The sequence below is a fragment of the Aquarana catesbeiana genome, linkage group LG06 (assembly GCF_042186555.1).
Source record: "Aquarana catesbeiana isolate 2022-GZ linkage group LG06, ASM4218655v1, whole genome shotgun sequence".
Lineage (NCBI taxonomy): Eukaryota > Metazoa > Chordata > Amphibia > Anura > Ranidae > Aquarana > Aquarana catesbeiana.
Window position 1 is genome coordinate 96,235,852 of NC_133329.1, and position 21,356 is coordinate 96,257,207.

Sequence of the window (21,356 nt, forward strand, 5' to 3'; positions counted from 1 at the left end):
CATAGTATAAAACCTTTTTGTTTTAATATAATAATGTCACATCTGTTCACAGTGCTGTTCCCTACACTAAGGTATGTTGGCTTACTGTTCTAAAGATGCCGGCGCCAGCACTTTCACGGTGCGAGCACGAACGTCCCTGGGGATGACAAAAGGATTGTGCAGGCAATCCTATGCATGGTTGCAATGGTCCAAGCTGGACTAATGTAACTATGTATAAAATAGCCATACTTAGAATTTCTATTTCACTGTATTAGAATTTTGTTGTACTTACGTTAACTGTTTCGTTTTACTGACCAGCATGCTGTTGAAGCGATCTGGCTGGCGGTGGAAGACCTGTTGCAGCCAGACCAGCCAGCTGAGGGCAGGCTTGATGTTCTGACTTTGTTGAAGAGTCTCATCATTGGACAGGTATGTCTTCCTTTTTCATGGAATTTTCATGTGCAATATTTTTATTTAGACAGTACACTCTTATCACGACAGGTGCTAAAATTTTCCAGAAGGTATTAGATGAGCATAAACGAGAACATCCAAAAAGTATGAATTCGGAACAAGCATACAAGGTGTATTCTAAAAAGTGGTCCCCAGACTATCTGGGAGAGATGAGCCTGTGAGCTCCAACTTGTACTATAGCATGTGTAGAATAAACTATATTGCTTTAGCAAAGAAAATTTGTAGGATGAAGAAGAGGGGGGAAAAAAAGCTAAGGAAAAGGTGGAAACAAGGAAAGGGGGAGGGTCAGGGTCATTCTCAACCAGGCTGACCACGTTTATAATCACAAAAAAACCTGCACTGTGGGACAATGTGAAGGTCTTACAGTTCCAATAATTGGTCAACATTTGGGGATAAAAAGTTGCCAACCCAGGACTACCAGATTTGGGAAGGCAATCTATTAAAGTAGCTTCTATCTTGCTGTGAATCATGGCTTGTATTACCCTTTGTTTTATTTCAATAAGAGGTAGGTGGGTTGGGTGTTTTCCAAGCTTTAGCAATCATTTGCTTGGCTGCTGTAGTGACCTAAAGGAGTTTAAATGTGCTCTGGCGGGCTTCTGTTGAAAAGGGCCATCGTCAGGTCTGGTCGGAGAAAATATGTCAGCTTGGCAAAAATTTGGAATACTTCCTCCCAAAATCTGGAGATAATTGGGCAGGTAAACCAGATATGCACATGGGTACTTAGGTCTGGACGTCACACTCCAAACTGTTTTAGGGGATTTGGGGATTATCTTGGCGACCCTTGCCGGGACCAGGTACCACCGGGTGAGGCCTTTTTATAATTGGCATCCAAAGAGTATATTTATGGTGGAAGATTTAGTTGACTGCCAAATATCAGTCCAATCTTCTGGGTCGAAAGATGTTGAGGGCAGATAATAGTATATACACTCACTGGCCACTTTATTAGGTACACCTTGCCAGTACCGGGTTGAATTCCCCCCCCGCCTTTGCCTTCAGAATTGCCTTAATTATTATTTGTGGTATAGATTCAACAAGGTGTTGGAAACATTCCTCAAATTTTCATCCATATTGACCTGATGGAATCATGCAGATTTGTCGGCTGCACATATTCCGTTCCACCACATCCCAAAGGTGCTCTATTTGATTGGAATCTGGTGACATTGGAGTACAGTGAATTCATTGTCCTGTTCAAGAAACCAGTGGTGAGATGATTTGAGCTTTGTAACATGGTGCATTATCCTACTGGAAGGAGCCATCAGAAGATGGGTACACTGTAGTCATAAAGGGATGGACATGGTCTGCAACAATACTCAGGTAGGTTGTAACGTTTAAATGATGCTCAATCAGTACAAAGGAAATCAGTGTGCCAAGAAAATGGTATTCTACATACCTTGGTTGTAACGAGTGGTTACTGTTGCCTTTCTCTCATCTCTGACCAGTCTGCCCATTCTCCTCTGTCCTCTGACATCAAGGCATTTTCCTCCACAGAACTTCCAGTGACTGGATATTTTCTCTTTTTCGGACCATTCTCTGTAAACCCTAGAGATGGTTGTGTATGAAAATCCTAGTAGATCCACAGTTTTTGAAATACTCAGACCAGCCTGTCTGGCACCAACAACCATGCCACGTTCAAAGTCCCTTAAATCCTCTTTCATTCCCATTCTGATCGGTTTGAGCCTCAACAAGTCTTCACCACATCTAGATGACTAAAAATGCATTGAGTTGCTGCCATGTGATTGGCTCATTAGCAATTTGTGGCCAACCAATAGATAAAAATTACTAAACTGAAAACCTCAATATACACAATCCTACACCCACAGTTGATCCAGGGGAAGGTGCAAAAAAATACTAAAAAGCATAGTCTCCCCCCCCCAAAGTAATCAGATATTTTTAGGGATGCATCTCGCTCTACAATCTACTGAGCTGGCCAGATCTATTTCCTCAGGGGGTCTAGGTAACTTATCTGACTTGTATTTACAAAAAACTATTACCGCACTAACACAAGCAATGTTAGTGTGGTTATCCCTCCCCCCCTCCCCCCCCTGCTGAGCTACTGTATTCTCTATACAGCGAGCTGTATACATGGGCCAAAGTCATCTGGTTCCTGGCAAACCGAATGTTTTTGGGCCCAGTGTACCCAGCCTTACACTCCTCTCACTGAAGTTCCCTGTGCTGGCAGAGCTTAGTAATGGCCACACCCCTCATCACACACATTCTCACACAGACTTGAATTGCAGATAGGGGGAGGGATTGTCAGGTTAAGCCTGTTCTATAAGAGTACACCGGTGCTAACTGGTACCTTTTTAATGGCACCATCATATCTGGACATCCTACACAACTGCTATAACTGGAGAACGAAGGTAAAATAGAGGTTGTTGGTACAAAGTTTTATATGACTGCACGTCTATTACTGTCTTTTAGTTGCGCTTTTACTAATACTTACCCACCTGTCAATCTCTTCCAATGAATTTTCCTTGCACATCCCAAAACATTGAAGAATTGATGTACATTGTCCTTGTGAGGTGATGAAGAAATGCTGTATTCTGTAATCTAACAATATGAAATTCTGTAGGGTGAAAGGCTGGGATTTCTTCGTGCCCACTTTTTCCGGGTTATAAAGGATTACCCCATCAACGAGGACCTTGAGCAGAGACTGGAGGTCTTCAAAGCTCTTACCGATAATGGCCGAGACATTGCCTATCTGGAGGAGGAGCTGGGTAAGTCAAGTCTGCCTTTCTAATGCCGTGTACACATGAGCAGACTTTTCGACGGGACTGGTCCGGTGGACTTTCATCGGACTTTTGACGGACTTCCGACAGACTTTTTAACGAATGGACTTGCTTACACACGATCACACCAAAGTCCGACGGATTCGTACGTGATGACGTACACCGGACTAAAATAAGGAAGTTGATAGCCAGTAGCCAATAGCTGCCCTAGCATCGTTTTTTGTCCGTCGAACTAGCATACAGACGAGCAGATTTCTGGGTCCGGCGGAGTTACGACGAAAAGATTTGAAGCATGTTCCAAATCCAAAGTCTGTCAGATTTGCGACTGGAAAAGTCCGCTGAAGCCCACACACACACACACACACACGATCGGATTATATGCCGGATTTGGTCCGTTGGACCAGTGCAGTCGAAAAGTCCGACCGCGTGTACGCTGCATAACAGACCTAGCATGGTTAAAGTTAAACTCCAGGCAGATATGGAAAGTCAATAAATTTACTTAAAAATGTAAAATGTATTTTAACATTGATCCACTATACCTTGATTTTATCATCTTATAACCCCCCGTGCAGCTTTACTAATACTGGAAGAGGGTGGGGCAGTAGCAGCTTATACGAGCAGAGAGCGAACCTCTGCACTCTTTTGCCACTCCAACGCTGTCCAGTCGCAGGCTGAGGGTCAGAGAGGTGACCTAGCAGTGTAGCTTAACTGCAGTAGAGATGTCGGGTCACCAGGCTTGCTGTGCGGTACAGCTGTGTAAATCTCAGGATTATATGGACAGAAACATAAACCATTTGATAATTCTATTAGAAGTGTGTCCAGGTGCTCTGTTGTACATTCAACAATATCGCAGCTTCATTATTCCAAGAGGGCATCATTCCACACGAATATTTACAATCTCCACTACTGGAGGGCAGGACAAATTATTGGGACTTTATATGTGCAAAAGAGGAATCCCTTACGTTTTTTTTTTTTTTTTTTCCCCCATTTTTAAAAGCCTACATGAAATAGAAAACCGCCTTTAAAAAAATAAAAATTCACATATATGACCAATACAATAGTGCTAAAAGTGATGAGACCAACATGTTTTGCGAAGGATTCACTTCCTCAGGATCCACTCTTTTTCTATCTACAATGGATATATTTTATAAGATTAAACCATACATAAACATACATAAGGAATATACAGAAAAGGTATAGGTGTGGATCCTGTGGAAGCAAAACGTGTCGGCCTCTCAACATGCCTAGTACTATTGTATTGGTCATATACATGAATTTGGGATTTTTAACAGTTTTTTTTTTTTTTTTGTATTTCATGTATGTTAAGAATGGTGTAATAAAGTACCACTTTGATTTTAAATGTTTTGGAATTCTCGTTGGCACATATAAAGATCCAGGTATTTTTCCTGCTCTGACAGAGGTAGGGAGTGTAAGGGTTACCTTGTCTACTCTAAACCATATGATAACTTAAAGAGGAACTGCAGTCTGCTCACATAATAAAAACATCTTTGCCATTCTGAAGCTTCCCTCCAACCACTTTGCATATTTTATATATACTGTGATTATGTACTTGCCAAATATGCTGCAGAAATCTCCCTCCGCTAAGTCTGGCTGCATCCATTTTTAACTGTGGGCAGCTGAAGCTGCTGCCTGTTCACTTCCTGGGTTTATACAGACACAGATACACACCTCCAGCTCTGCTTTCATTGGCCCTCTTATGACTCATCTGAACCCCCCCCCCCCCCCCTTTCCTTCCTGGCAAACTCTCACAGAAGGGAGAGAGCTGTGCATAATGTCATAAGCCTAGGCTGTTTACCAAACAAAACAAAATATATTGTAGCGCAACCAAAAACAAATACAAATAATACAAGTACAAATATAACAAAATTCCACCGTTGTGCAACTTTGAGTTACAGTTCATAAATTTCCAGTGACCACCACCTCTATCTGGAATGCCTGCTCTCCTCCAAAAGTTTACCCCACTACAGAGTCGCACACGCCTGTGATTTGGAGCGGTGCTTGTTTCGTGCTTTACCTGCTGAGTCATACCTATACACCTGCAGCAAAGAGCTTTATGTTTGACATAGCAAGGGACATGCTATGTCTGCAGAGAGACTGCTGCTTCCCCATAGCGAGTAACAGCTTGCTGGCAGGGGACAGACTTTTTTTTTTTTTTTTTCTACCCAGGCTGTGGCTGGTTTGTAAAGAACTGTAAGACCATTATTTTGGTGCACCTGAGAATTATGTAATTTATTAAACCTGAAAGTTTCATTAGGCTTTAAGATACTGGCTCTTAATCCGTCATCCTCCCACCATTGTATTTTGTTTTTTTTGCAGCGGCGTTTGTCCTGCAATGGATGGAGGCGGGCCTGTCCCCGGATTTCCTGCTGGTTCTGGTGAATCTGGTGAAGTTTCACAGCTGTTACCTGGAACGTTACATTGCTTCTATGGTGCAGTAAGTCCTGTTATGTATCCCTGGCTTTCCAGGTTGTTGTAGCACAGCGTAGATTGCCTCCATAATGTAATGTTTTTTCTTTTTCACAGAATGATTTGTCTGCTTTGTAATCGGACTACATGTTCCTATGACATCCAGGTTAGTTTTTTTTTTTTTTTTGCTGATCAGGGAACACCGTAGACCTCCTGGGGTGTTAGCTCTACCGTCATGAGGATAAGGGTGGCACAATGGCCAAGTTGGCATTTATCCTTCCAGCACTGGTTCAAATTTAGGCCAGGGCATTATCTGTATGAAAATTTGCATGTTCTCCCTGTGATTGCGTTTTGATTTCTTTCAGTTACTCCAGTTTCCTCCCACACTCCAGAGACCAGCTGGTGGGTTAATTGACTCCCAGTTGAAATGGTCCCCATAAATTGGCTATGTGCATGTGTTATCACATTCTGCATGCCAGTCTCAAGCCGAGCAATTGGGAAGGGTTGAGGAAAGACCTGGCAACCTACCTACTTGGCAAGGAAGTTCTGTGCAAAAAGCATATTGGACTTAGTTGCTAGCCTATAAAACTGCCAGTCAGGTTTGACTGAACAATGTATGTACTGTATATACATATATAATCAAGTGAGCATAGTCCAGCTTGAGTCCCAGATCTTTTATGCCCTTAGTCTAAAGTGATTATAAAACCTAAACATTTTTACCTTAATGCATTCTTTAGGTAGTACTATGCCTCCTCACCCCGTCTTATACTTGCCTCCTCATTCAGTCCAGCACTGTGCCCATCTGTAGCAGCTTACCCCGCTCTCACGGGTTTTGCTGAGGTAGTGGGAGCTATTGGCCCATTCTCCTGTCAGTAAAATCCTGTGACGAGGTGGAAGTGCAGGGCCAAGCTGAATTGTCTGTGTCCTATGGACACAGGCAGCATGGGTCGGGATCAAGCCCGCAGGTGTCACAATAGAAAATGACTTCCTATGGTGGCACAATGGGGAGAGAAGGAGCCAGGAGCACCTGTGGGGGACCTCAGAAGAGGAGGATCTGGGCTGCTCTGCAATTCCATTGCACAGACCAGGTAAGTATAAATCTATTTTAAAACTTTTTTTTTTTTTTTTTGGTAACAATACCTGTAACTGCTTCTGGACCACACCCGTTGCAGCGGGGCGGGGGTACGTGATTTCTCTCATCCTGGTCTGGGACATAGCAGGAGCCAGATGGCAGACCTGATGTCTGCCGGGACCCGCCGATTTGTTCCCAAGGCAGATCCCCATTCTGTGACTGGAGAAGACAGATCTTGTGTTTCTGCTAAGCAGGAACACAAATCTGTCTTCTAACAGTGCAAACACTCCCTAGGGACACGTTTTAACTCTTTGCTTGCCTCTGATGTTAACCCCTTCCCTGCCAGTGTCATTAGTACAGTGCCAGTGCACTTTATTTAGCACTGATCACTGTATGGGTGTCATTGGTCCCCACAAGTGTCACTTGGTGTCCAATTTGTCTGCCGCAATGTCGCAGTAAGTCACTGATCGCTGCCATTACTAGTAAAAAAAAAAAAAAAACTAATAAAAGTTCCACAAAAATATCCCATAGTTTGTAAAAAAAAGTTGTTTTTTTTTTTTTTTTCAAAACTGTCGTTCTTTGTGTTGGCACACATAATAAAAATCACAGAGGTAATCAAATATCACCAAACAGTGGCGTAGGGTAGGTTGTCAGCGCCCACTCCTCAAATCAGCTCCTGCCTAACAGACCTCAGATCAGCCCCAATTCCTGCACCTTCACACCTCAGTTCAGTCAAATTCTTGCACCTATGAATTAGCAGTTCCCAATAGCTGGTTAATTACCAGTTCAAAATGAGAGCAGGCAGTTTGAAATGTTTGACTCAACATCAGGACTGGGCCTAGCCTGTCTGATATGGGGCTGCACTAAAAAATGCCAGGGGCACTGGATAGGAGGTCAGCAGGGCCGAGGACCGGGGTCAGAGGACAGGGAGTCAGTGGTGCAGTGGACAGGAATTGAATTGGTAGGACAGTTTATAGAGGTCAGCACGGAAGAGAATGGGGTCAGCAGGCCATAGAACATGATCAGAAGGGAAAACCGGGTCGGCAGGGGGAGGGGTGGGGGTGGCAATGTCAGCAGGGCAGAGGAGGAGAGGGTAATGTTAGCAGGGCATGGGGGGGGGATGGGGTGTAATCTCAGCAGGGCAGAGGCGTCAGAGTTGCTGCTCCTCCGAACTCTGCACACAGCTAAGATCTGATTCTTTTGCAGACACAGCTTGGATTTGCACACCATGTTGCTGGCTGTTGCGAGCTGAGGATTTCACAGAACTGCAACCCCCAGTCATATGCTGTGGCAATCAAGGTTCTTTCTGGAAAGAAACAAATTAGCTGTGTGCAGGTGAAGAGCCGCTCGGCTGCACGTCCTGTGGCAAGCCTGAATGTAGCTCTGAGAATGGGAGGAAGATCTTACCAGCATTAATGCGGGTGAGGGGCGGAGGTGCATGCGGCGCTCAGCTGACCTGGAATTACTTGGTCCATCCGTGGCTCCTGTACAGGGATGTCTGGAAGGTGGTGTTGAGGCTGGACAAGGCAGCAGAGAATGACTTGGCCAGCCGGCACCAGGAGGGGGTGGCCGCAAGAGACTGACCCAGGGACAGCCGTCAAAGTGGACGGCTCAAGGTGGCATCACTTGCCGGCTCCGATATGGACCAGCAACCCGGATTGGAGGAAATGGACAGGATGGAGAAGCACACAAGGGCGTTAATGAGCGAGTGCCCACTGCTGAGTCAGGACAGCTGGGAAGGCTCAAGCAGCAGCGCTAGCATGGCTCACGGAGGCGGGGCACCGACAGTGGTACAGTCGGGAAGGCAGGAGTCAGGAATTTTGCGCCCCTCTAGATATTCCACTCGGGGCCACTGACCCCACAGCCCCCCCCCCCTCATGCTAGGCCACTGCAGACATCTCAAGTCTCCCGGGAGGAACGGCAGGCTCACGGACACCCGCGAGTGCGGCACGATCTCCCGGCTGAGCCTGCACTGCCACTCAGCCTGGAGCCACACAGCAGCTCGAGGAGCCGCCACGGGTGGCGGATCAGATCCCTGGCATCTGTCATGTGAGGATTGCAGTGGGGTGTGCAGCCAGTTGTGACAGTCCGCTGTGTGTAAGCTGAGAGACTCATTGTGCAACAGTCTGCAACTGCCAGCAGTGCGAACCCAGCGGCTTATGAGTCATCCATGTTTGACAGATGTCCTCCCCTTGCCAGGAAGACCAGTCTGTGTGAGAGGAGTCACACTGACTGGTATGCACAGGCTGGTCCTCCAGAGTGTGGATAGAGTGACACAGTGACGCTGAGCATCACTGTATGTCACTCACCACATCTCTCAGCTCACTCATGTGTCACTTAGGGTGATCCCGCAGGGGCCATTTACTCAGCAGGTGAGGTCCACAGGGAGATATAGATATATATATATATATATATCTATATATCTATATATCTATATATTTGTATATATATTTGTTACAACAGCCTGGTGGCAGTACAGAACCATCATGGCAGAGTTAAAAAAAAAAAAAAAAAAAAAAATACAAAACGCACTTTACCCCAGACTACACTAAAGTGTACCCATGCATAATAGGGGTAAAAAGCAATGACAGTGTAGCTCGCTGCACTGTTTGCAGCAGTGATTTTTCCGTACCCCATGGTGGGTTAAATGACTGTAAAATACATATTGAGGTGAGTGTGACACAACATTTAAAGTATTTTATTATGGCATTATAATATTCTCTTTAAAGTATTTTATTATGAATGGTGGGAGGAGTTTGTCAGCGCGGATCGTGACCTCCCTGAAATGAGTTTGCCACCTCCCTGAAATTTAGTTTTTGCAGGTTGGGATGTCTGCCACTGCCACCAAAAAAAAAAATCTCTATTTGTGGATATAAATTTTATTTGTATACAGCGTTGCACGACCGTGCAATTGTCAGTTAAAGTAGCACCATGCCAAATTGCAGAAAATGGCCTGATCGAAAAGGGGGTAAACCTTCCGGGGCTGAAGTGGTTACGCTAAGGCATGTAGCTTTTCTGAGTATGCACAAGATAACTGACAGTATGAATTTCAGGGTAAAAATGTGGAGCGCTACATTGGCACTGAAGAGCTTATCTGGTGTTTTTGTATTTGTAGGTGTCTTTAATGGTCCTGGACGCTGTGGTGTGTTACAACTGTCTGCCATCGGAAAGCATCCCTACATTTGTCATCACACTGTGCCGAACTATTAACGTCAAAGAGCTGTGTGAGCCCTGCTGGAAGGTGATTATTGATGCTAGGCTGTTATAGCATGCGTGTAAGACAGGGATATGCAATTAGCGGACCTCCAGCTGTTGCAAAACTACAAGTCCCATCATGCCTCTGCCTCTGGATGTCATGCGTGCGGCTGTCAGTCTTGCTATGCCTCGTGGGACTTGTAGTTCTGCAACAGCTGGAGGTCCGCTAATTGCAAACACCTGGTGTAAGGGTTTGTGTATATGGATGTTGATTTGATGCATATTTCAAAAGCAGGTCAACAGATTCCCATTGACTTCAGTTAAAGAGTAGATGACCATTCAGAAGCTGCGTTTTTGACCTGGTTTGCATTGCGCTTCAGGTCCTGTTGAGGTTTGGGTTGCAGGCAAAGCCTGCCTTGTCAAATGCTGCATCTTGCATTTAAACGCATGTGTTTGAGCAGTACAGTGCTCTAATGGAAAAGGCCAACTGTCTACATCAGTGGTTCTCAACCCTGTCCTCAAGTACCCCCAACAGGCCATGTTTTGGGAATTTCTCTTAGATAAAATAGCTGTCCAAAATACCAAGCCATTGACATTGATTTAAAGCACCTGTGCAAGATAAAGGAAAACCTGCAAACATGGCCTGTTGGGTGGGTACTTGAGGGACAGGGTTGAGAACCACTGATCTACATGAGATTCACTCTGCACCCAACATATTGCACCGTGCAGAAGTAATAGTCTTCTTACATCACATTCCCTTCCATCAGTTGTGTATGTCATAATTCTCTGTGGAGCTCTTCCTGTGTAGTGTCTGCACATCAGATTATTTTTCCCTTGCTGATTTTTTTTTTTTTTTTTCTTTGATTGAATCCAGTTTATTTCTGCCACCTGGAATAAATGTTTTTCTTCTGTTTCACCAGCTGATGCGAAACCTCTTGGGAACACACCTTGGTCACAGCGCTATTTATACCATGAGCCGCATCATGGAAGACAAGTAAGTCTTTGTAGTGCTTAGTTAAAGGCAGTCATTCCGCAGGTTTTTTTTTTTTAAGCTTGGCTCCAGGTAAAATCAAAATGGACTCTTGCAGTGGGACTCACCCCTGCACTGCAATACTCCTTTTTTCTAGGAGAACAAAAAGCAGTTTAAGGGATACGTTCACCTATTTACGAAAAAATTATAAATGCACATCTTTTTGCAGGTAAAAAAAAATATGCATTTTATTTTATTTTTTCACTTCAGTCTTTAAGGCATTGCACCCACAATCGGCAGATTGCGGGTTCAAAGCCAGGATCCTGCAGACACTCTGTAAGCTGTCTGTACCTCGTATGGGCACTGAATGACATGAAGAATCAATGGAATACAAGCCGTCAGCCCCTCACTTGTAGACATTCATTCACAGGCATCTGACGTGAATGTGTGGGCAGAGCCCCGCATGACCTTATTGATTGTTTTTAAATTGTGACTGTGGTTGCGGGGAGAGGACCCCCTGTCTGCTGCCAGGGGTGGGGGGGATCAAAAACGGGAGGCAGGAGCTGGAATATGTTACATTGTCCGCCCTAAATAAAGGCGGAACATGTTCCGAAAGTGAACTTGGCCTTTAGCTCCTCCTCCCTCAGACTCCACTGTAGGACCAGTACCCCAAAGCGACTTCTCTTCGCTATTCCATTGTTCACATGCTGACATTGCCTACAAAGCAGGACCAGTGGTGCTGCATTGTACAGTGAGAGCACAGAGGGCTCATGCACAACCTAAAGAGGACAGCATGGGCTGTCGAGGAGCAAGGAATAAGGTAAGTAGAGAGTAGATTGTAAGCTCTAACAGGACACCCTGATTCCTCCTGTATTGTACCTGTACTGTTTGCCCTAACTTTTTGTAAAGTGCTGCACAAACTGTTGGAGTTATATAAATCCTGTATAGCAGTAATATAACCCCCCTCATTGCATTAACCCTTGTAGTGTGGGGGAGCCTCACTGTGTAAGGCTTGGTTCACACCTATGCAGCTTGCTTTTTGGTCGTTTCTGCCGTGCTTTTTTGCTGTGCGTTTTTTTTTTGTTTTATTTGTTTTGGTTTTTTTTTTTTGGTTTTTTTTATCCATTTGTTGGTCAGATTAAAAAAACACAAATCGTGGTAAAATCGCAGCAAAAACACACTACATGCTTTTCTACAGCTTTCCTATTGAAGTCTATTGACTCAAAATACCAAAAAAGCAGTGTGTTTTTCATTAAAGTCCCTGACCCTTTCCAAAAAACGCAGTGGCTAAAAAAAAGCATAGATGTGAACGTGTCCCATAGGAAACCATGTTGAATGGACTGTAGTGTGTTTTCTGCACAAAGTATGAAAAAAATGCATAGGTGTGAACCAAGCCTAAAGGTAGCTGGTTTAAAAAGAAAAAATTCATGCAAAAGATCAGTTCTTGGTGATAAGTCTTGGCGTCTTAAAAATGTTTTTCTGTGTGTAATTATTGATGTCAATGAGGCAGTCATATTTCATCAGCACATGAGTACACACATGCTCTGTTCCTCCTCTTGCAGTGCTTTACTGTTTCTCACAATACAAGTCTGTGTGGCCTATATCTTAAAGACGAACTGCAGTCAGCTCACATGATTTGTAATAAAAAATTTGCCATTCTGAAGCTTCCTTCCAACCACTTTGCATATGTGATATAATCTGTTATTCTGTACTTGCCAAATATGCTGCAGAAATCTCCCTCCACTGAGTCTGGCTGCAACCATTTTAACCGTGGGCAACCTGAAGCTGCTGCCTGTTCACTTCCTGGATTTACAGACACAAAGACACACCTCCAGCTCTGCAGCTCTCATTCGCTCTCTTATGACTGCCCCGACCCCCCTTCCTGAAAAACTCTCATGAGAGAGAGCGCTGTCCATGATGTCATAAGCCTAGGCTTTTTACCAGACAAGAAATAGAAAGTGGGCTGTATAAGGTATTTACTGGCAGAAAAAAAAATGTTTCACTATCCAAAGTTAAAACAAGGGCAAAAGATTTATTAGATGGAAAGTTGAAAAAAAATGACTGAAGTTCCGCTTTAATAGCATCAAATGAATGATACCAGCGGTGTGCGACTCTCCTTTTCAACTGGCATAGAATTCTCAAGATTAATTAGCGGATGTCCAGAGCACCTGACCCCGCGCCATGCGTCAAGAGTCATCCACCCTCCCTTACAGCACAGGGCACCTCTTACCTTGTGCTGCTGCCAGGAACAAGTTGTGGTCGGAGCTGGGAAGCAGAAAGTGCCAAGTCTGGAGGAGGACCAGAGGAGGGCTGGAGTCTGCTGAATGCAGAGACCAGGGGAGGTAGAAATGAGGGGGTGTTGCTGCTGGCTGCACGGACACACAGGATCTGTAGGAGTTCTGTCGTCCTTTGCTGCCGACTGCTAAAACGGGGCAGAGACGAGTTTCTCTGCAGCTTCAGGGAGAAGCACAGGATCTGGCGGAAGAGTTCTTTTGTCCTTTCTGCTGCCGACTGCTCAGACAAGGTGGGGGTGGAAATGAGGGGGGTGCCACAGTAGCAGAAGAGGTGCCAAGGCCACATGAAATGGCCTGGTGGGACAGATTCAGCCCACAGCCTTGTGTTTGGCAAATTTTGCTATTCTCAGTGAACACCATAGATTTCAAGCACTAAGAACGCCAGGAACCAGAGTTGTATATGTATTCTCTAGTATCGGGGAAGGTATTTCCCTGCTTGCTTTATGCACTCTCTCTTCACTTATCCAACAATCAAGAATGCAGACGATTGACCCCCTTCTCTGCGCTCTCTGTTTTTTCAGGATGTATTGGGAAGATGCCCCATTGTTGAGAGGAGCAGTCTTCTTTGTTGGGATGGGGCTTTGGGGAGCACACAGGCTCTTCTGTCTAAAGAACTCTCCAATATCTGTGCTCCCCTCATTTCTGAAGGTAAGTTGTGACATTATAAATGTTAACTTTGGGCTCTCCTCACCTTTGTAACCACTCTTTCACCTTCCCTGCCTGTGTGTTATGCTTTTTTAAAAACATTTTTCCAATTCCTACCTTTCCCAAATATTTTCAGGACAGACCAGTGATGCTGCTGGGCCCTCTTCCATTTTGCTGCTTCTTCAAGCTAGTTGGTTCTAATGAAATAAAAATGACATATCAGCATTTTTCTCTGCATCAATATCCTGGAAAATGAAGGGTTCTGCATCAATATCCTGGAAAATGAAGGGGGTTGGCCCATGACACCCTGCACTAACAGGAAGTCCTCAGTTTTTTTCTGCATTGAGGACATCTTGTGGCAGAAAAAAGTAATGCAGTGCACTGCTCTGGATTGAAGCTGCATTTTGTAGCTTGAAATTTTTTTTTCTGCCTTTTTTACCCATGTTTTTTTGTATGTATTCTTTTCTGCATTGCCATTTTATATACACTCACTGGCCACTTTATTAGGTACACCTTGGACCCACTTTTGCCTTCAGAACTGCCTTAATTCTTTGTGGTATAGATTCTTTTGTTTATGGTTTACCTGGTGTTTGAACTGAACATTTTGCATTCCATGCCTTTTTGCTAATGCCAGACTACAGAACTTCTCATTGATCTATTTATTTCAAATTTCTGGTTAGGCTATGAATTGTCCGAATGCTGTGGTTTCCTATGAGATTGTCCTGTCCATCACACGACTCATAAAGAAGTATGGGAGAGAACTGCAGGCGGCAACGTGGGATGTGCTCCTGGCTGTCATTGAAAGGTTGTTCCAGCAGCTGCAGGTACTCAACTGCTGAAGGGAGCCAATTTTCATGCATTTACAAAATGGATAATAGTATTTTATCCCCTTGAATGGTCACCTTTTTATATGGACTGTCAGCTTGGCTTGTGTTGCAACTTTTGACTAAAAGTGGAGCTGAACTCAAAGTATATATTTAAAATGTAGGAAAATTTAGAAATATTAAAGGAGATCCAAAGTCACAGCATACCCTCTTCAGTTGGAAACCAATAAATGATTTTACATTTTGACCTTAAATACACTTTAATTGTAGCCAAGAAAATACCCTGAAAAATATACTTTTATTTATTTTTATTTTTTTTCTGAAATTCCCTCTAAAAAAAAATAGCAGTGCACTTCTTGGTAAATGAGTGTGCTTAGACACCCCCCCCCCCCTTTTAACATTCATCCTATTGATTGTATGTGTTATCCTGCCCCTTTCAGGATAACACATCCTGCCCCTTTAGGCCCCTTTCACACTGCTGCGACTTGAAAGTTGCGTGATTTTACCACGCTTTCACTGTGTCTATGGACCTCAACTCGCATCATTCGGACTAGTACAGGGACTACTTTGAAGTCGCACATATATGAATGGTACTCATTGAAATTCATGAGTCATGACCCGTCATGTGACTTTCCAGTCCCAAGTCGCAGGACAAGTCGCACAAGTGTGAAAGGGGCCTTAAGTGCCAAAGATTGTATGGCCCTTGTAGTGTCATTTGCAGACATTCAAGCAATTTATCAAGTTTGAATTACAGGTACTTCTTATTTTTATAGACTTCCTTTAATATATCATTTATTCTTTGCTGATTTCAGGTTCTCCGCAGTCCGGAGTTGAAGGCTGCCATACACAATTTGCTGACCGCAGTGGAGGAGCTCTATGACCAGAATGATTTCCATGGGGAAGAGCAGAGATTTTTTGAACTGGTGGAGAGACACTCCGATGATCGGCCTGTGAGTTTCTATATTGTTTCCACTACTGGATATTCTGCTTTATAGTCTTCCTAACGTTTTTGATGTTTTATTCAGGGAATGCAATCAATGCATTATGCTGTAGACAGCCAACTTGGCCATAAATCACAAAATTCTCCCTTCAGTTTATTGGTGTATTGAGGATCCGGTCTGTAATGGCTACCCTAGAATGGACACCAGAAATGCTTGCTATGTCGCATTGAGTCTCAGCATGTTTAACCACTTGACCTCTGGAAGATTTACCCCCGTTCATGACCAGGCCATTTTTTGTGATACAGCACTGCTTTACTTTAACTGACAACTGCGCGGTTGTGCAACGCTGTACCCAAATAAATTTATGCCCTTTTTTCCCACAAAGTATTCTTTCTTTTGGTGGTATTTGATCACCTCTGCATTGGGGTTTTTTTTTTTTTGTGCTATAAACAAGAAACGGACTATTTTGAAAAAACAATATTTTTTACTTTCTGCTATAAAACATATCCAACAAAAAAGTAAATCTAATTTCTTTATAAATTTAGGCCAATATGTATTCTGCTACATATTTTTGGTTAAAAAAAATAAATAAATCCCAATAAGTGTATATTGATTGCTTTGCGCAAAACTTATAGCATCTACAAACTATGGGATATTTTTATTTTTTTATTGGCAGCGATCAGCGACTTTCAAAGTGGGACTGCGATATTGCAGCGGACAATTTGGAGACTGTCACTTGACACTTTTTGGGGACCAGGGACATTACAGGGATCAGTGCTAAAAATATGCATTGTCACTGTATTATTCCCACTGGGTGGGAAGGGGGTTAACATCAGGGGTGATCAATGTGTTAAATGTGTGATTTGGTCTGTGTTTGGGTACTGTGTGGGAGGTGCTTTTTACTAAGGGAAGACAATGATCCAGTCCTGGTTTGCAGCAACGTGGGATCCATGCCTTCCCTACTGACAGAACGGCAATCTGCCTTGTTTACATAGGCAGACTGCTGTTCTGCCTGTGTCCTCGATCATCGGCGGGTGCTGGCGGACATAGAGTCCATGGTACCCGCTGCTGGCTCCTGCTATGTGTGATCACAGCGGGAGCAAGTGTCCGGCGGCACACATGCCCGGAATAAGCCAGATCCCGTGTGGGTATATAAGTGGTCTGGCGCACAGATGCCACCCTGTAGCAGTAAAACTGCTATAGGGCGGACCTGAACTGGTTAAAAACCCTCTATGCAATGTAACCCATTCACCTCACTTCTCAATAAGGGGGTGAAAAGAAGGTATTCACCAACTGTGCAGTTTCCAGCTGTCAGCCTAGTGACATAACAAACAGTTGTAACATGGTTACAGAGCAAATGTCTGACCCCCAAACAAGACAACCTTTAAGATAACCAGTCAGATCTTTCTCTTTTTCTTTTTTTTTTTTTTTTTTCTTTTTCTCTCTCTTTCTTTACCTGTAAGTGCCTCCTATTACTCTGCCTGAGACCAGGGCTGATGACTTTTTTTTCCCTCTTCCTGTAGCTCCAACAGTGTTGGTTATCAGCCCAGAGGTCAGCAGGAGGAAGGTCAGCCTACACGGGAGTCTACAGCCTGTAACTGGACTGACATTTCTGCTCTGCTAGGGATAGAATACAGATGACTAACAGAACATACAGCTATGCCTGAAAAATAAGGCTGCACTTAAAGTGGATGTAAACCCTCTCCTATACCTAGTTAAGTGAACAGCCAGGGATGAAACAAATCTCCCTACAAAAGTTTTACATGTATATCTGTTACCTTCAGCTTGCTATATTCTTTAGAATTCTTACATCAGGTTAGAATTTTCACTTCCTCGTTCAGCTGTAGGAGTGGATTCTTGGCTTACACTGGGATCCAGCTGATTGGAGGAAAGGCACACACCCAGCCCCCCCTCCACATAGGCAGAGGAACGAAGATACTTTCAGGGCTATGCCAAGATGTCTGCTAATCTATAGCAACCTCCCACGACACATTTTCAGCTGCTTTTCTCTCCCATCTTGGAGAACTTGTCATTGTCACTGATAACGAAAACGCAGAAAGACACGGGACTTGGTGCTTTGGAGAGAGCTAAGGAAACACTACATATATATGTGCCTAGGTCAAATGTTATGAATTTGGTTTACATCCACTTTTAGAGTGGATATCTGATTTTTACAAATGCCTACTCCTGACTGGTTCCATTTAAAATACAATTTTAACCTGACATCCTACATACAATGAACGGTACTTCTAATAATGGGATGGCAAAAGGTCAGTATCCCATTAATGCTGATCATTTATGATTTTGTGTCCTGTCCTCTCTGGGAGAGTGGAAGAAATTTGGTTGCTCCTGACGGCAATCAACAAAAAGCAGATCTTCAGACACCTTAAATGACTTACACTATTATGGTGGATGGATTGGCTGTCAGTCTGTGGATATGGGGTGACAGTGTAGCGCTACTGAGGAATGTGAAGTATATCACGTAGGTGAAAAACCTTGGAACAAATGTAATAAAACAAAATATTAAAACTGAACAAAAATCAACAAAACTGTATGCAACACAGTAAGTGTGTGTAACGTAAAGTCCACAAAGGTGTAGAAAAATGTGTTCTTCCCGTGGTGGTATCTTCAATTACAAGGAAGTATTGAAATGCTTGTCTATAGTCATTTTTATTGACGCTTCAGAGGTAAATAAATACTCTTACCAGCTAGACCACCTAGTGTCGAAATGCGTTGGGCTAGCATTCCTTGTATCCCACATTGCCTTCATTTTTTATCATCCCTTTATTGTGATCACTTTTTATTGTACCAGTGTTTGTCTATTGACCTTTTATCATTAAAACCATCTTGGTTTGACCTGCACCATTGGAGGAGTCCTCCCTCCGTTTTTACATGTTTATCCTTTGGAGCCATTGCGGGAACAGTTTGGGTGACGATCGCTTGGCTGTAGAGTACCTGTTGAATCCACGGACCGAGAGCTGAGGACACTGTATTGGACCTGTTCCATTCTTCTGTGTCCAGTACTTGAGCAGCATCTGATCCACATTCCATAGGATCCCAAGCCTGTATGACCCCTTTGTCGTATGACACTTGGGGTCCACCGTAGCTGGTAAGAGTATTTACCTCTGAAGTGTCACTGAAAATGACTACAGACAAGCATTTCAATACTTCCTTGTAATTGAAGACACCACCACGGGAAGAACATTTTTCTACACCTTTGTGGAGTTTACGTTACACACACTTACTGTGTTTCATACAGTTTTGTTGATTTTTGTTCAGTTTTAATATTTTGTTTTATTACATTTGTTCCAAGGTTTTTCACCTACATGATATACTTCACATTCCTCAGTAGCTCTACACTGCCACTCTATTATTCATCTGGAACCTTGTATGTTTGAGTGTTGGCAGCTTTTTCCATTTATTTTATTTATTGTTTACCATTGACGCTTTAGCGCAGTCATTTCGCACATAGTCTATGGATATGTACAGATGCCACAAGCCATGAGAAGATATGGTGATTGCATACGTAAGGAAATGTTTTCAATCACAACTGCTCCCACCAAGATAAACCATAGATGCTGCATGTACCTGGATTTAAAAATGACTTTGCATTACCTTCTTTAGCTGGCTTTTGGCAGCTCTTGCATGCCCATTGCATTTTGAGGAACGGAGTATTATGAATATTGGCAAAGTCATCTGAATATATGAGTATAGGGTGAACCTATGAGCTGTATACTGCTTTAGTCATCAGCATGGGTCCTAAAGACTTTTATAAACCTCCTATAATGTTGAGTACTGGCTAGTACTTTTTTTTTTTTTTTTTTTTTTTTTTGCACTAGCAGGTACATTTTCAGGACAAGCTTTCAGGGGGTTCCTCTCTTCTTGGTCCAGGCAGTACTGGAATGAGAAGAAGGGATTACCCAGAAGGCTTGACATGAAAATTTAACTGTTCATGCAAATAAAGTACCATACAGTATTCAACTGTGTTATTGAAAGGGCACTAATACTGCAAGAAGAGTATAAACGCTCATAAAAAGCATCTCCTACCTTACTATGTGTCATTGATTTTTATGGTATTTGTGTCTTTCTAGGCAGCCTCAGTGGTGAATCTGATAACCTACAGAGCTAAGTCCATCCACCCAGGGAAGGAGGGGTGGATACAGGATCTGCAGAGGCTGATGGATAAGTATTTCAGGTCAGGACCATTTAATTAGTAACTTTCTACCTATCAATTGTCCAGCGTTTAGGGCGAAGTAAATATTGCTACATTCCTGCTAAGCTGTCACTGGATAGGAGCAGATTAAAAGCGTATCTAAATCCCCCAAAAATGTAATCTGTTGCAGTTAACCAGCTGATAAATGAGATGGCTGGTGCATTTCTATTTATTTGTAACACTGAGACTAACGCGCTTCCTATTCTAGGATGCCAACGTTCACTGCCCTGTATGTATGGAGGAAGCATTGTCACACTAGAATAGGGCCACTAGAGCTACATAGTGCAAAAGCGGGCCCTCAGGAGTTCTAGAGCTCATGGAGGGTTATGGATTCTTTTTGGAAAATAAGGATGATATTTAGTGTCAATTTAAACAAATTATTTTTTCTTGCTGGTTAGCTTGCAAGTGTGGTAGGGACCCCTTTGTGTCATTTTGTAGATAACATTGCACGTGTGCACCTCTCCCCGCTTGCTAGTTTAAAGCTGATCAGAACACCTACCTCGTTTTGCTTTTTTTTTTTTTTTTTTTTTTTTTTTTTAATGGCTACCAACATGACCATTACATGGCCAAAGATTTGAAAGAAAGATAGTTATTTAATGTATCAGCTCAGCTTACAGGAGGTGACATTGATTTCTGGCATGATTAACCAGTATTTGGTGTACTTGCTGAAAATATGCCTATTCTGAAAAAAGAAAACAAATGCATCTAAGGACTGGTAAGCTGCAATATATTACATTTTTGGGTTTGGATACACGTTAAAGTTCACCTTTAGGCTACTTTCACACTGAGGTGCCTGTAAAGCGCCTCTCCAGTGTGAAAGCCCGAGGGCTATCACACTGGAGCGGTGCGCTTGCAGGACGGGAAAAAAGTCCTGCAAGCTGCATCTTTGCAGCACTATAGGAGCGGTGTATTCACCGCTCCCGCAATAGGAGCGTTGTATTCACCGCTCCTAAAGCGGCCCTTCCCATTGAAAACAATGGGGTAGCGCTGCAAACCCGCCAGCGGGCGGTTTTAACCCCTTTGCAGCCGCTAGTGGGGGTTAAAACCACCCCGCTAGCAGCCGAATAGCGCCGCTAAAGCGGCACTAAATATAGCGCCGCTTTACCGCCGTCGCCCCAGTCTGAAAGTGGCCTTACATTTTTTTTCTGTGAAGTTGAACTAATGCTGTGCACCCTCTCCAATCTCCGGACTGCTGGACCAACTACACTTGCCTCCCTTGAGGCAAGTACAGCAGGGGCCCGGGGATGGTGTATGGTGCGAATTCACCTTTTTTACATTTTTTTTCTGTAATGGTGAATTAACACTGTAAGGTCAAAAATAGACTAAATTAACACCTTTCCGCCCAGCCTATAACATAGTGACAGGCGGGTGGGAATTTCCTCCCTCAGAGTGGACGCCATATAACATCCTCTCAGAAGGCGGGGATGCGCAGCAGAGAAATCTGTAACCGGACAGATCCCTGAGATATGTAGTCCAAGCACATAAACATGCAAAGCCATTATCAGTCTGAGGGGCTACTCATCCCACAATCCCTTTTTGTTTGGTTCACAAAAATGTCACTTGATAACACTGAGCACTAGAGGGAATCTATAGCTT

General features: G+C 43.5%; 1 protein-coding gene across 5 annotated transcripts in view; it reads left to right on the forward strand.

Annotated features, from left to right (window-relative positions):
- The first annotated feature begins 296 nt into the window (after positions 1-296).
- Positions 297-21,356, forward strand: part of TSC2 (TSC complex subunit 2) — an 80,033-nt gene continuing 58,973 nt past the window's right edge. For 4 of the 5 annotated variants that reach the window (XM_073636469.1, XM_073636468.1, XM_073636470.1 and 1 more), the window contains exons 1-9: positions 3,023-3,167; positions 5,517-5,634; positions 5,724-5,772; positions 9,794-9,919; positions 10,794-10,867; positions 13,659-13,785; positions 14,463-14,606; positions 15,419-15,556; positions 19,639-19,742. In XM_073636469.1, the coding sequence (XP_073492570.1) occupies positions 5,537-5,634; positions 5,724-5,772; positions 9,794-9,919; positions 10,794-10,867; positions 13,659-13,785; positions 14,463-14,606; positions 15,419-15,556; positions 19,639-19,742 (860 nt within the window). In that variant the 5' untranslated portion in view covers positions 3,023-3,167; positions 5,517-5,536. Of the gene's footprint in view, positions 409-3,022; positions 3,168-5,516; positions 5,635-5,723; positions 5,773-9,793; positions 9,920-10,793; positions 10,868-13,658; positions 13,786-14,462; positions 14,607-15,418; positions 15,557-19,638; positions 19,743-21,356 lie in introns of those variants that run through there. The other variant, XM_073636473.1, reaches the window with a different exon arrangement.